At 49.5% G+C, this 16,501-nt stretch overlaps 1 protein-coding gene across 2 annotated transcripts in view; it reads left to right on the forward strand.

Annotated features, from left to right (window-relative positions):
* The window catches only part of CDC42 (cell division cycle 42), a 44,918-nt gene that overhangs the window by 17,447 nt on the left and 10,970 nt on the right, over positions 1–16,501 (forward strand). For both annotated transcript variants that reach the window (XM_069741487.1, XM_069741488.1), the window contains exons 2-3: positions 8,592–8,745; positions 9,905–9,977. In XM_069741487.1, coding sequence (XP_069597588.1) covers positions 8,641–8,745; positions 9,905–9,977 — 178 coding nt within the window. In that variant the 5' untranslated portion in view covers positions 8,592–8,640. The remainder of the gene's footprint in view (positions 1–8,591; positions 8,746–9,904; positions 9,978–16,501) is intronic.

The following is a 16,501-nucleotide window of genomic DNA, read 5'->3' on the forward strand; positions in this document are numbered from 1 at the left end:
AGCCCACTCCACCCGTTCAGTCTCGACTTCCTGGGCAGAGAGAGGGAACGCATCGTCTGAGCAGATATGCAGCGCCGCCACCTGGTCGTCAGTCCATACATTCACCAGGCACTACAGACTAAAGTTCAACAGGGACCTATCATTTGGCAGACGCGTTCTGCAGGCAGTTGTCCCTCCCTAAGAAATTAGCTGTTGGCATTACTCTGACACTGCTGTCGTGGAAGGTGACTGGAGAAAATAGAATTAGACTTACCGGTAATTCGGTTTCAAGGAACCTTCCACGACAGCACTAATTTCCCTCCCTATCTGATATTCTTATTGGATGATTCCTGCACTTAAGTGGTAACTATACATGCTACTGGTGGTTGCAGGAAGGGGAGGGGTATATATCCTCTTTATTTCCTGTCCCCTATTAGGGCGGGGAGACATTCTCCGATACTGCTGTCGTGGAAGGTTCCAAATTACCGGTAAGTCTAATTCTATTTTCATTTGCCCCTAATTTTTATTGGAGTATGGCTCTCGGGATCCTCAGGGGCATGTCGATAGGCTGCTCTGCATAATTGCCCCTGAAGTCATGCCCCCAGTCACTAAAGACCACAAAAATTACCAACAAATGAGAAGGCTCACGTCTCTGGAACTTTATGGTGGATTTGGGGAAAAAAACAAACAAACTGAATACTCAGGGGAGCAGCGGGAATAAAATAAGAGCACAAACTGTTAATTTTTGACAATTTAAAAAGGGAATCTGTCACCCCTGGAACGTATAAGACCTATTAATATGAACAAGCAGGTTATAGAAATATTACACCAGTCCCTCCTGTATGCCTCATATTAATGTTAGAAATGTTCTATTCTGGCTTTATGCTAATGATTTCTTCCAGGCTCCGGGTCTTGGAAGAATTTCCTGTCTTCACTGTAATACTTGCTCCCATCAGCGTCGGACACGGCCCCGGAATCCTCCACTCCCTCAGAAATACCTCGTCCTCCCTTCTGCGGGCGCTGCACTTGGGGATCTTCTGCGCAGGCGACTTCCGCTTCTGTAACCTGCATGTGCACCGATAATGTGCTCTCCCCACTTCCTCCCTGCATAGTCATCACCATGTACACATGGTTCCTAGCGATGACTGTGCAGGGAGGAAGTGGGGAGAGCATATTATAGGCGCGCACACCGGAGGTCACAGTGACTCGCCTGTGCAGAAGATCTGAGTACAGCGCCCACAGAAGGGAGGATAAGGTATGGATTTCTGGAGGAGTGCAGGGCGCAGGCGAATGATTCCGGGGCCATAACTGACGCTGATGGGAGGCGGTATGTATTACAATGAAGGCAGGGGTTTCTTACAGCACCGCATATCTGGAAGAAATCATTAGGATCAAGAAAAATATAAGATTTCTCAACAACAAGACCGCAAATATGAGATTCCCTTTAAAGGGGTTGTACAGTGTTCCGTATTGATTATTCTCTTTTAATAGGGGCTGAACTGAGCGACGCTACAGGGTGCAGAGCCCTCGCTGCTCCAGCCCTGTACACGAACGCCTCCACTACTTGTGCACCATGTCTTGGGACGCTGCCAGGTGAAGGAGGAAGCCGTGACGCAGTCATGGTGCAGAGAGGAAATGGACACGGGAAACCTTTACACTAGCCCCCCCCCCCCCCCATATGGCAGCTCTTTATATACCACTGCTTCTCGTATGGGGTCTATTGTGGCCGATTCTGGTAGGGGAGACACATCAGGCCGTATACAGCACTCAGCAGTGATGTAGTTATATGAATGATAGAAGAACCTCCATAACGGGACAGTCCCGAGCTGTGGATATCCTGGACGTGGTGTGCTTAAGGTGCACAAAGAAGGAAACCCTGACTCCAGCGGGACGCCTTCCCACCTGGGGGACTTATTATATGTAGATACATGAAGGCTTATAGACTTATAGGTGAAAGGGATGAGTTAGAATCTGCGTGGTTTAGTTTTCCCCGGGTGTTCTTACTGCTGTTTGTTAAACCCCCCCCAAAACAAATGTGCTCACCCTCCCCAAGTCCATCACTGTTATTGCCTGCAGCGCTGTCAGTGCTGCAGCCAATCTGAGCTCTATGGTGCGTCCCATCAACTCACCCTCCCCAGGTCCATCTCTGTTATAAGCTGCAGTGCTGTCAGTGCTGCAGCCAATCTGAGCTCTATGGTGCGTCCCATCAACTCACCCTCCCCAGGTCCATCTCTGTTATTAGCTGCAGCGCTGTCAGTGCTGCAGCCAATCTGTGAGCTCTGTGGTGCGTCCCATCAACTCGAGCAGAGCCATTGAGCGCCAGCACTATTGACTCTGCGCTGCAGATAATAACAGACACAGAGACTGTGTGCCGGACCCCGGGAGGGTGAGTAAAGCAGAATTAATTTTTATAAAGGCAAATTGCAACTTCTATAACAAAAAAGAAAACAAACCCTTTTAAGTCTGGCCTGTAAAGCGGCTGCAGTGAAGTATAGGCGTTTTCCCTGCCATACAGAGCTTGATCATCACAAGTCATATCCTGGAGAATCTACTATAGAATTGTCTAAGGGTCACTGCCGTCTGTCCTTCTTTCTGTCACGGATATTCATTGGTCGCGGCCTCTGTCTTTCATGGAATCCAAGTCGCTGATTGGTCGTGGCAAAATGCCCACAACCATTCCCACGACCAATCAGGGACAGCCACAGTCCGGCGGCAATATGGCCGCTCTTTCCTCCCCGCAGTCAATGCCCGCTCCATACTCCCCTCCAGTCATCCAGTCATCCCTCACACAGGGTTAATGCCAGCATTACCGGAGCGCAGTGTAACGCACTCCGGTTACACCGCTATTAACCCTGTGTGACCAACTTTTTACTATTCATGCTGCGTATGCTAATACTCCGTGGCTGGCCAATATACTCCGTGGCTGGCCAATATACTCCGTGGCTGGCCAATATACTCCGTGGCTGGCCAATATACTCCGTGGCTGGCCAATATACTCCGTGGCTGGCCAATATACTCCGTGGCTGGCCAATATACTCCGTGGCTGGCCAATATACTCCGTGGCTGGCCAATATACTCCGTGGCTGGCCAATATACTCCGTGGCTGGCCAATATACTCCGTGGCTGGCCAATATACTCCGTGGCTGGCCAATATACTCCGTGGCTGGCCAATATACTCCGTGGCTGGCCAATATACTCCGTGGCTGGCCAATATACTCCGTGGCTGGCCAATATACTCCGTGGCTGGCCAATATACTCCGTGGCTGGCCAATATACTCCGTGGCTGGCCAATATACTCCGTGGCTGGCCAATATACTCCGTGGCTGGCCAATATACTCCGTGGCTGGCCAATATACTCCGTGGCTGGCCAATATACTCCGTGGCTGGCCAATATACTCCGTGGCTGGCCAATATACTCCGTGGCTGGCCAATATACTCCGTGGCTGGCCAATATACTCCGTGGCTGGCCAATATACTCCGTGGCTGGCCAATATACTCCGTGGCTGGCCAATATACTCCGTGGCTGGCCAATATACTCCGTGGCTGGCCAATATACTCCGTGGCTGGCCAATATACTCCGTGGCTGGCCAATATACTCCGTGGCTGGCCAATATACTCCGTGGCTGGCCAATATACTCCGTGGCTGGCCAATATACTCCGTGGCTGGCCAATATACTCTGTTGCTGGGCAATATACTACGTGACTGGGCAATATACTACGTGGACATGCATATTCTAGAATACCCGATGCATTAGAATCGGGCCACCATCTAGTGTCAAATAATCCCAGAAATAAGAAAAGCGTTCGGCCTAATCACCGACATGTCTCCGCTTTCACGTTGCTCTGATGGAGTATACATATATACTGGGCAGTGTGACGCGGTCCGGCATACTTCTCATTCCTCCTTCCCATTCATTTTGAAGCTGTAATTACCCCATTGAGGCATTACGAGGGCTGGTTCAGCCCATAGACTCTCCGTCTCAGCCGCTCGCTAGATCTGCGGTGACTCACGTGTGATCGGCTCCCGTGTCACCGCTCATTTCTGTTAAGCAATCGCTGCAAGTGGAGGCAGATCCGGCGGCTGCATCTGCTGACCTGTGACAAGCCTGCGGGGTGTGCACATGTCGGAGCAGGGAGCCGAGGCCCCGCAATCTGCTCCCCGCCTGCTACGTAATGCCGCCAGACTGCTGACATGTGCTGCAAACGCTTCACAAGCTCGGCGACAGATCAGGGATTTGCCTCCGTCAGGTACTTCGTATGTGGCCGAGGTTTTGGGTATTGATGACGAGTAGGAGATATTTAAAGGGTCCCATCATTAACCCATTGGGTACTGTGCAATGTCATCTATGGATGACAACCCCCCTTTTAATTAACCTTTTCACCTCTTGCTGCCATGTGCCCCTTATACTAGATGATACGGGAAATCCCGCTGACATAACAGGATTTCCTGAGGTTTGGCTGGAATCTCTCGGGTGTCTATGAATGTCCCCATAGAGTGCGGGGAGCCTGGCTGCGGGGAGCCTGGCTGTGGTCAGCATGGCTGCCAAGGAGGGAGACTTATCCATCAGGTGGCATCACCTTACTTCGCTCCTCGTGTATAGAAGCCATTCAGGAGCTATTGATTTAGTTTTAGGGGATGATGTTGGGGTCATCAGATTTTGCAGGACATTGTTTTTTGTTTTGTTTTGTTTTTTTACTATATATTGTGACCTTGGTGCTGGAAATTTTCATGACTTTAAGCATTACTGATCAGGGCAGTATATGCAATAGTGGAGGGTCCATACACATTCTGGTTTGTTCACCTTGATGTTAAATGGGCTTTAAAATCATTGAAGGCATGCTTTTCTTCTGGTTCCAACGCATACTGCTTCGGAGCTATGCAACATCGCAAAAAGCTGGTCGGAAGTCACAGAAAATGTGGTTAGCTGCAGCGGTCAGGTGATTAGTGACTTCCGATCGCTACCAAGGGTGCACAAACCTCCATGTTGGATGGCGAGAATGCATCTTGGTCAGTATTTTAAAATCATGGATGGTTTTAGAATTTTTCCCTGCCAGACAACCCCTCTAATCGAACGTATGTGGTCTGGTTAAGATCATTGTTAAATTTCACACCATGTGTCCTCCGGTATTATGGGTAAGATCAGAAAAGACGTGTCTGCTTTATTTTTTCCAGAGACCTTGTCCCTCTTATGTTTAGTGCCGACTAGCGATGAACGAACGTGCCGGGATAAGGTGTTATCTGAGCATGCTCGAGTGCTATCCGAGTGACTCGGGCATGCTCGAATACTATGTTTGAGTCGCCGGTCTGTTGAAAAGCCGCGAGACATGCAATCGCGGGGTCTCGAGCACATTATTAGAGTACACAGATTATACTTGGTTAGCACCCGAGCATGCTCAGATAACACCTTATCCAAACACGTTCGCTCATCACTAGTGCTGACTAGGGTTGAGCGACCTTGACTTTTTTAGGGTCGAGCCGGGTTTCGCGAAACCCGACTATCTCAAAAGTCGAGTGAAATCGGCCGATTATGGCGAAAAGTCGAGGATCGACCGAAACACGAAACCCAATGCAAAGGCAATGGGATTTTTTTTTTTTTTTTTTTTTTTCTCTCTCTCTCTCTCTCTCTCTCTCTCTCTCTCTCTCTCTCTCTCTCTCTCTCTCTCTCTCTCTCTCTCTCTCTCTCTCTCTCTCGAAGAGCTGGTGTTACACAGTGCAAATCGCTACAGCGCACAAGCGACAACATGGCGATAGGCGTCCACGCCCCTAAGACCTATGTCAGCGACTTTTGAAAATGAACGATCCGTTTCGCTCAACCCTAGTGCTGACCCCTTCAAGTGACTGCTGCAATCAGTTTTGGAAGAGTGAGGAAAAAAATAGGGGGACTCTTAAAATTCAGACACAAGTGATCGGATGTAGCCACCCGATTGGAGATCACTTTCCCGTTAGACTGTCGGCCGAACCTGTTGATAATGGCTGGTTTGGCTGATGGTGGCCTAATGTGTGCTGTGCTGTAGTCCTATTATAAACATAAGTACTAAAAAACGTCCTTGGTAGAATACAACAACTTCAGTTCACTTTCTTCTCTGTGCCCAAGACAGCAAATGGGCACCTAAAAATGGAAAACTCTAAAGTTCGCACAGGACTCTTTTCACATCACGTTTACTGTACCTTTAAATTTTTCCTTCTTGAGTTACCTATAGGCCCCAATATTTTCTAGTATAGGGTGATTGTGGTGTCCTGTTGTATAGAGAGGTTGTTACGCTGTGACGGCCTACAGTAAGGAAGGGGGGCCCTCAAACTGGGACCCTAACTATCCTTGTACTAGGGGTACTCTTAAAGGTAGAAGGGCCTGAGTCTCCGACTTTACTGTTAATGTCCTAAGCTGTCCCATCCCCCAGGAGGCCTGGGACAGATATGTTAGTGTATAAATACACAAGACAAACAGGGAATGTAACTTGCATACAAAAACACTCAGCAAGGGTAGAGAGGAATAAAGAGACAGATAGGAAGGTACAAACCAAATGGGAATAGGATCATGGAGAAAGCATGCACCCAAAAAACAGCACGCAACAATCTCCAGCAGCAACTACGAACTCCAACTTCAGGAAGCAAAACGTTCACATGCAGGGATGAGAAGGTCTGGCCAGGTTTTATAGAGAGAGGAAATGAGCAGGTCAGGAGCAGCTGTGAGATGGAGCTGCATGTCTCTAACCAGCATAGAAAGAGCCGTTAACCTCTCCAGTGCCAATGGAAATAAAGTCCCATTTAATATGAGGAAGAAAACGCACAGGCTAAATGGAAGACCTGCGAGTCACAGTACGTAAAGATCACCTGACCCCAGATCTCCCAGGAGGACGTGACACCCTCGTGACAGGTGCTGCAGACTTTGCTTTCCTATACAGCAGTGTTTCTCAACTCCAGTCCTCAAGAGCCACCAACAGGTCACGTTTTCAGGATTTCCTTAGTATTGCACAGGTGATAATTTTATCACCTGTTCAAGCATTAATTCCATCGCCTATGCAATACTAAGGAAATCCTGAAAACAGGACCTGCTGGTGGCTCTTGAGGACTGGAGTTTAGAAACACATACAGTAAAAACAGAATAAAAGAGTTGCTGATCTATATGGGCCTGAAAGAGGCCAAAAGGGGGGATTGGGGGCTTACGGGGGCAGTTGGTGTTTGCAGCCGGCGCTTCGCTGTACATAAAGGGGAAAATGTGATGTGATCCGAGCTTTACATTGTCTGCATAACAGCCGAAACCTGGACCACAAAGGGGAAGAAAAAAAAGCAGAAATGTTGAATGGAAAATTATTTTAGTAATATCTGTAAATTGACAATATTTAGGTAAATACCAAATAGGCAAAAAATACTAAATCAAAAGAATAAAAAATAAGCAAAATGTTTAATCAAAACAATAAATCTGAGAAAAACTACAACATAAATAAATGGTAGCGCGTGCTGTGAATGGTGCAGGTTGCGAGGCAGTGTCTTTCCTGTTGGATCAGGATGTAAATGTCGGTGGAAATATTGATTCGTGTGTGGTTCTCTGCGGTAATTAATGCAGGGAATGCGCTCGCTGAAGCGTACATGCTTATCCCATATGTCTGCATCCAAATGTAGGTCATGGTAATGGTCTGAGATGAGGCTCGATGGGAGGGGGATGGCAGCCATGTTTTCCTGAGTTGGCGTCCGCCTCTGATGCCTCCGGAGCAGATGAAGTGTGTACGACCACATGGATCCTTTCCCAATCCTCTGATCACTTTCCTCCCTGACGAGCTCTCGTCTTTTCTCACTTTTCTAAAGTTTTTCTTCTGAATTATCAACAGAATAAACTTTTTGTCGCTTGGCGACTTTTACCCTTCTTTCCATTTCCTGATTGATCTTCAACCTGGGCGACTATTATCCCATTTTCCTTTCATTTCTGTCACTAATCTCTTAAGATGAAAGTCACACCAGAGCGCGCGATCACACGTCAGCACGTTCAAAGGCGAAGTGTCCACTACCTGGGAGGAGGCCGAGTCCATCCATGCTCTCCCACTTAAAATTGTCCCCAAATGTTACTCCAGCCAATTCCTTTGATTATTAGACTAGCTGGCAGGCTAATGTATAAGGGGTGTCCTGGGTGGTCTCTGATGGCTGTTTGAAGGGCTGGTAATGTTGGATTTTAACATGATGGATCCCTTTATTTTTTTCGGGAGAGTCTTCTCTTCCCCCTTTAGATAACTTGTATGGGGTCCGGAGGAAGAGCTGCTCTCACACGTTGCTCCTGTTGTTTACTGGCAGTGAACATCCATTGGGGGGCGCTATTTCTAAAATATTTCCTCGTTGTGGGGAATGCCCTTGTTTTTTCATTTTTCTGGGCAGATACGCAGATGGCATGGTGACGCATTATAGATTTCTTGGCAGTGACAAAAATGCAAACCTTTGTACAAGCGGGTGACATACAAGTCATTGGTGCACATGTTGTCTTGATCACTCGTGGTTCGAGACGTAAGGTGCCGTGTGCAGCGGGTCACTTGTACCTTTTATCTGCACTAGATGTCGGGTTTTCATCAGAAAGTGCTATTGTTGCTTCTTTTCGTAATGATTTTCTTTTTTTTGTATCTTACAGGTCTGCATTAAGTCATCAGTGTGGAGACTGACAACACAAGATTGCAGCCATGCAGACTATTAAGTGTGTGGTCGTCGGGGATGGTGCCGTTGGTAAAACATGTCTCTTAATTTCATACACAACAAACAAGTTCCCTTCAGAATATGTTCCAACGGTAAGTTCAGTCCAAATCTTTATATGTGACCCAGAAGCAATTGCATCAGGAGATAAGTCAGTCCTACTCTTCCAGTACCCCCTGAAAAAGCAGTATGCGAAACATGCAGTTACCTCAGGGGATAAGCGAGTCCTATTCTTCCAGTACCCCCTGAAAAAGCAGTATGCGAAACGTGCCATTACATCAGGGGATAAGAGAGGCATACTCTTCCAGTACCCCCTGGAAAAAGCAGTATGCGAAACGTGCAGTTACATCAGGGGATAAGTAATACTCTTCTAGTACCCCCTGAGAAAGCAGTATGCGAAACGTGCAGTTACATCAGGGGATAAGTAATACTCTTCCAGTACCCCCTGAAAAAGCAGTATGCGAAACGGCATGTACAATTACATCGGGGGGATAAGTAATACTCTTACAGTACCCCCTGAGAAAGCAGTATGCGAAACTTGAAAAGAGTACCTGGCTAGCATGGCATTTGCTAGTTATAGGTCTTGACTTGCTTTTCACGAGCCAAGAGTATCCATCAAAAAAACACCACCACTCCCCATATGTACTGCTTGCTCCGTGAAATGCAAACCTTAAGAAAATCAAGTTACTAAAAATGCTTTATAGAAAAAAACCTAAGATTCACAAATGCAAAAAAAAATCTTTCGAAACTCTTCATGCAAAAAAGATAAGAACGCGTATTATAAGTTGCCACACAAGTGCTCAAAAGCCACAATGTCCCCAACAACCATGAAAAGTCAAGACCTATAGCTATCAAATGCCATGCTAGCCTAGTACTGATCTCGCATGTTTCGCATACTGCTTTTTCAAGGCGTACTGAATAAGTATTACTTATCACCTGATGTAATTGCACGTTTCGCATACTGCTTTTTCAGGGAGAACTGGAACATTGTTACTTATCACCTGATGTAAAAGCTTCTGGGTCCGCTACAGGGAGCATGTTACCTGATTGCACGCTAACACTGGCAGCTAACTAATAACATTGTGCATTAGTTGAGGATAGCCATCACCATGTCTTGGGCAGAGTGGAGATTAGTGCCAGTGTGTTGCTCTGGAGGACCTGTCCAGTCGTATGTCGCTAGTTGAGGATACCCTGCTTATGGGATGTTCCTCTGTATCACAGCATGGTGGGTAATCACTGTATTCTGTTTCTCAGGTATTTGACAACTATGCTGTCACAGTTATGATTGGCGGAGAACCTTACACCCTAGGACTATTTGACACAGCAGGTAAATTATATGAATATCGAAATATATTACACTATGTAATCCGGCGTCTGATAATCTGGAAAGTCTGATAATCCAACAGCTGTTTCCAGCCACAAATGGCAATATAAATCTAGAAATCCACCATTCCACAAATAGGACTGTGGTCAGCTGATGAGACAGCCATAACATCCGGGGAGGGGTCTCGTTCACCTCTATGGGGCGTCTGCTTCTTACTGGGAATCTGTCCCTAGTAGGGTTGAGCGAAACGGATCGTTCATTTTCAAAAGTCGCCGACTTTTGGCAAAGTCGGGTTTCATGAAACCCGACCCGATCCCTGTGTGGGGTCGGCCATGCGGTACGCGACTTTCGCGCCAAAGAAAGAGAGAGAGATAAAAAAAAAAAAATAATCCCATTGACTTTGCATTGGGTTTCGTGTTTCGGTCGATCCCCGACTTTACGCCATAATCGGCCGATTTCACTCGACTCGACTTTAGAGATAGTCGGGTTTCGCGAAACCTGACTCGACCCTAAAAAAGTAAAAGTCGCTCAACCCTAGTCCCCAGGTTTGGCTATGTAATCTGAAAACGTTAAGGTTGTAGGAACAGAGACTCTGATTCTAGGGATGTAGTTTTGCTTAAATCATTGTTTTGTTGGCTAAAGATCTAGTACTTCTCAGAATGCTGAACTCTTTATAACTCTACCCCCACCACTGGCAGTTTTCTCCTTCGCCTCATTGGGGGCCACAGCCCGTGGGTGTATACTGCTGCCACTAGGTGATACAAAGAAAGTTCTCTCCTCCCCTGCAGTATACACCCTCCTGCTGGCTCTCGGCTCCTCCCCTGCAGTATACACCCTCCTGCCAGCTCTCAGCTCCTCCCCTGCAGTATACACCTCCTGCTGGCTCTCAGCTCCTCCCCTGCAGTATACACCCTCCTGCTGGCTCTCAGCTCCTCCCCTGCAGTATACACCTCCTGCTGGCTCTCAGCTCCTCCCCTGCAGTATACACCCTCCTGCCAGCTCTCAGCTCCTCCCCTGCAGTATACACCTCCTGCTGGCTCTCAGCTCCTCCCCTGTAGAATACACCCTCCTGCTGGCTCTCAGCTCCTCCCCTGCAGTATACACCTCCTGCTGGCTCTCAGCTCCTCCCCTGCAGTATACACCTCCTGCTGGCTCTCAGCTCCTCCCCTGCAGTATACACCCTCCTGCCAGCTCTCAGCTCCTCCCTGCAGTATACACCCTCCTCCTGGCTCTCGGCTCCTCCCCTGCAGTATACACCCTCCTGCTGGCTCTCAGCTCCTCCCCTGCAGTATACACCCTCCTGCTGGCTCTCAGCTCCTCCCCTGCAGTATACACCCTCCTGCTGGCTCTCAGCTACTCCCCTGCAGTATACACCCTCCTGCCGGCTCTCAGCTCCTCCCCTGCAGTATACACCCTCCTGCTGGCTCTCAGCTCCTCCCCTGCAGTATACACCCTCCTGCTGGCTCTCAGCTCCTCCCCTGCAGTATACACCCTCCTGCTGGCTCTCAGCTCCTCCCCTGCAGTATACACCTCCTGCTGGCTCTCAGCTCCTCCCCTGCAGTATACACCTCCTGCTGGCTCTCAGCTCCTCCCCTGCAGTATACACCCTCCTGCTGGCTCTCGGCTCCTCCCCTGCAGTATACACCCTCCTGCTGGCTCTCGGCTCCTCCCCTGCAGTATACACCCTCCTGCTGGCTCTCAGCTACTCCCCTGCAGTATACACCTCCTGCTGGCTCTCAGCTCCTCCCCTGCAGTATACACCCTCCTGCTGGCGCTCAGCTCCTCCCCTGCAGTATACACCCTCCTGCTGGCGCTCAGCTCCTCCCCTGCAGTATACACCCTCCTGCTGGCTCTCGGCTCCTCCCCTGCAGTATACACCCTCCTGCTGGCTCTCGGCTCCTCCCCTGCAGTATACACCCTCCTGCTGGCTCTCAGCTACTCCCCTGCAGTATACACCTCCTGCTCGCTCTCAGCTCCTCCCCTGCAGTATACACCCTCCTGCTGGCGCTCAGCTCCTCCCCTGCAGTATACACCCTCCTGCTGGCTCTCAGCTCCTCCCCTGCAGTATACACCTCCTGCTGGCTCTCAGCTCCTCCCCTGCAGTATACACCCTCCTGCTGGCTCTCAGCTCCTCCCCTGCAGTATACACCCTCCTGCTGGCTCTCAGCTCCTCCCCTGCAGTATACACCTCCTGCTGGCGCTCAGCTCCTCCCCTGCAGTATACACCCTCCTGCTGGCTCTCAGCTCCTCCCCTGCAGTATACACCCTCCTGCTGGCTCTCGGCTCCTCCCCTGCAGTATACACCCTCCTGCTGGCTCTCAGCTCCTCCCCTGCAGTATACACCCTCCTGCTGGCTCTCGGCTCCTCCCCTGCAGTATACACCCTCCTGCTGGCTCTCGGCTCCTCCCCTGCAGTATACACCCTCCTGCTGGCTCTCAGCTCCTCCCCTGCAGTATACACCCTCCTGCTGGCTCTCAGCTCCTCCCCTGCAGTATACACCTCCTGCTGGCTCTCGGCTCCTCCCCTGCAGTATACACCCTCCTGCTGGCTCTCGGCTCCTCTCCTGCAGTATACACCCTCCTGCTGGCTCTCAGCTAACCAGTTCTTGCTTAGTGCCTGTAGGAGGCACATGGGTCTGTTTCAGACCCCAACGTTTTTATTTTATTTTTCTGTAAATTTTTATTTTTTAACTAACGGAGTGAAGGGGGTGACGGATCCTTTCAAGGTTCTGATCTCCCCCGAACCATCAACAGGCGAGCACACCGAGTATACCTCCCCGTACCCTCTCCTGCGACGTGGGAAGCCATGCCTGAGCTCACTTCCGGGGAGACGGTTCCTTCGAGTCCCGATCTCCCCATACCAGCAGCAGCTGACCACATGGAGTGTCTCCTCCATGTATCCTCTCCTGGAGCCAGGCCTAATGCCGGACAACTGGCCCTGTCCACCTGGCGACTGAACTCCGTGGATGTACAGAGGCCCCTCTCTATGGCGTCCGAGCAGCCCCCACTGTCCCACCACTGTGAAAGCGGATGGCACAAGGAGGCGGACGGTTCCTCTCCACCTCCCTAACAAACGGATGATGGATTGAGGCTTATCCCTGCACCGTCCACGCTGCACAGAACAGCGCTGAAACCCACATCCGCGGCGGCTCCATGCCGGGACGCGCACCAATGGTGAGTGGATCCATCTTCAGTGGGATATTCACATGCTGACAGGCAGCCTCAGCCACTTCCCTGTGACCCACCTCCCTGAGGTAACAGCTCCGGCCGGCTGCCAAAATTTAGTCCTCGGCTTCAGCCGATGTGTAGGCCGCACCCCAGAAGCCGCACCCTAAGGCAAGTCCGCCCGCTTTTCTGGTGCTTCTCGCCTGGCACTACATCAGTACCCATGTAAGGAAGTACCAGACCTAAAGCCACACTGGCTTTAAAGGCGCATGACCAGTATTCCCTGGTCTTAAAGGCACATGACCAGTATTCCCTGGTCTTAAAGGCACATGACCAGTATTCCCTGGTCTTAAAGGCACATGACCAGTATTCCCTGGTCTTAAAGGCACATGATCAGTATTCCCTGGTCTTAAAGGCACACGACCAGTATTCTCTGGTCTTAAAGGCACATGACCAGTATTCCCTGGTCTTAAAGGCACACGACCAGTATTGTCTGTTCTTAAGGGCACATGACCAGTATTCCCTGGTCTTAAAGGCACATGACCAGTATTCCCTGGTCTTAAAGGCACACGATCAGTATTCCCTGGTCTTAAAGGCACACGACCAGTATTCCCTGGTCTTAAAGGCACATGACCAGTATTCCCTGGTCTTAAAGGCACATGATCAGTATTCCCTGGTCTTAAAGGCACACGACCAGTATTCCCTGGTCTTAAAGGCACACGACCAGTATTGTCTGTTCTTAAGGGCGCATGATCAATCTGAGGAGCCCTCCGCCGCCGACCCCAGCTTATCACAGACTACCTAGTTCCCCTCAGTGGACTTCGTCACTGACCAATCCATGGTTCTCTGACCAAGAGATTGAATCCCTCCGTGTATCCTCTGTGGCTCGGAGTGCTCGCAGGACCGATATACATGGTCCCTCTCCTACATGGGAGCCGTCGGCTAGCAGGGGCCGCGAGTATTCTAGAAATGTACAGGCGTCTAGAAACCTAACAGGCACGGGGCGACGTTTTTTTTTGCATTAAAGGGGCACATCAACTCTAGGAAGCGGAAGTTTTTCGTTTCCTGCTCACTCACCAATGATTTGATGACAACAAGGCTCTGAATATGGATTGGATATTGAGACTTGACAGAGCTTCAGAGAAGGAACCATTAACCAATCTCTGTACATTGACGAGGACTCCAGTCCGGCTCTACACTACACAGTGTCCCACATAAGGAGACTAAACTCCCTCGTAGAGCATTTGCCATTCAGTCCGGATAAGCGATTCACTGGACAGAAGCCTCTACGTGGGATGCCATGCCTGGTCTGATTTTTAAGGGCGACTGTTCCTTTTAAAGGGCTCCGATCTCCCCACACCAGCAGCAGGCGACCAAATGGAGTGTTGTCTCCATGTATCCTCTTCTGCATCCAGGCCTAACGCCAGACAACCTGTCCTGTCCACCCGGGGACCTGAACTCTGTGGATGTACAGAGGCTCCCTTTTTGGCGTACGAGCACCCCCTCTGCATCACCACTATCTAGCGGATGATGCAAGAAGGCGGACAATTCCTCTCCACTTCCCTGTTAAGAGATTGATGGATCGAGGGTTCCTAATTTTTATCTCTGCACCGTCAAAAGAGCGGCGATGACAAGAGACTATGACCTGCTGGATGCAGCCGCACATTCTGCCACTTGGCAGATTAACCGGGTAGAATCTCCTGTGGTATACCTACCAGTATCCCTCCCCGATGTATCAGTTAAAAATACCACGGACTGTCAGATAGCAAATCTGGTTCATTCCGTCTTGCGGCTTCGGGTTCAGCGCTCTATCCTCCCTAGCCGCCGCATGGATTGCTAGAGCAATGGTCTCCTGGCTGGAGACCTTAACTACCTTGGTTCACACTTTTCCCGAAGACAGTACAACTGGCCAATCAAATCTTTTGAGCGGGAGACTGACAAAGGATTGTATATGGGTTGTCCAGGACAGTCTAGATCTAAGGGATCTTGGTTCCAAAAAAGGGGAACGAAAAGTAAGACCGATCCTGGACCTCGAACTTCTAACAACCGTTGACAAGGTCCTCCTCCTTCGGATGGAGTTCCCCCGCTCAGCCATTACTTCAACAGAAAAAGGTGCAGTTTCTGGCATCTTACCCTTTTCAAAAATTCCTTCGCTTTTCCATTCGTGAACAGCATTTTCAAGTCACGACCTTGTCCTTCGGCCTTGCTATCGCACCCAGAGTGTTCGCAAAGGTCATGGCGGATGTCCTGTTTCTCTTGCATCCTCGAGGCGTGCTTGTCCTGCCCTGTTTGGTCGACTTTCTAGCCGCCCTTCCAGGACTACGCTGAGTCGTCTATATCTCTTGCGATACCTTCTCTCCTGGGCTGGCAGCTAAACTTAGACAAGTTCTCCTCATTTCCAGCCCAGCAGATATCCCTTTTGAGGATGATTCTGCACACTTCCAGAAGGATGGTAATTTTCCCTCGAGACAAGGTCATGGCCCTTCAACATGGAGCTCGCACACTTGATTACTCACCCCCTCATTTCATTCGATTTGCTAGGAGGGTTTTGAGGAAAAATGGTGACGACAATGGAAGCGCTTCGCTCCGCTCGTTTTCAGCAAGTCAGACAGACGATAGTCTCTGAGCTCCTCCTTCATCCAGAGCCTTTCTCCCGGTTCAATGGTTATTAGTAACTACCAATGCCAGTCGTCTTCTCCCGATCATTGCTCTGGACATCCGAACGGTAGTCCTACAGCAGATCCACTGCCTTCTGGTGGGTCACCCCATCCGAATTCAATTGGATAATGCCACGGCGGTGCCATACGTCAATCATCAAGCAGGTACTCACGGTCAGGCGCGATGACCGAGGTACATCACATTCTCTGATGGGCCGAGACCTATCATTTGGTGATCTCCGCAGTATATATCCCTGGAGTTGAACTCTGGACAGCAAACAAATTCAGCCGTCAGGGTTCCGCCTCAAGTCAGTGGGAACTTTATCCCGAGGTCTTCCATCAGATCTACCTTCACTGGAGCTCTCAAAGTGTAGATCAGGTGATTACTCAGTTATTGCAGTTAATAGCCCTCTGTGTCTGTACTGCTACATACTTAGGCAGTTAACTGGTTCATGCAGCTTTACGTGAACACCCGAGTCTTACACTATGGCTGGTCCGAATAACTAAAGCAATTGTTACCATCCACCTCTCGTGTCTCCCATTTTCCTCATAGTTTGTAGCTTGCGAGCAGCAGGGCCCTCATTCCTCTTGGTATCTATTTTAAGCTGTGATTTTTGTTATGCTGTAATGTCTATTGTCTGTACAAGTCCCCTCTATAATTTGTAAAGCGCTGCGGAATATGTTGGCGCTATATAAATAAAATTAT

This window comes from Ranitomeya imitator, chromosome 10, assembly GCF_032444005.1.
Source record: "Ranitomeya imitator isolate aRanImi1 chromosome 10, aRanImi1.pri, whole genome shotgun sequence".
NCBI classification, from domain to species: Eukaryota; Metazoa; Chordata; class Amphibia; order Anura; family Dendrobatidae; genus Ranitomeya; species Ranitomeya imitator.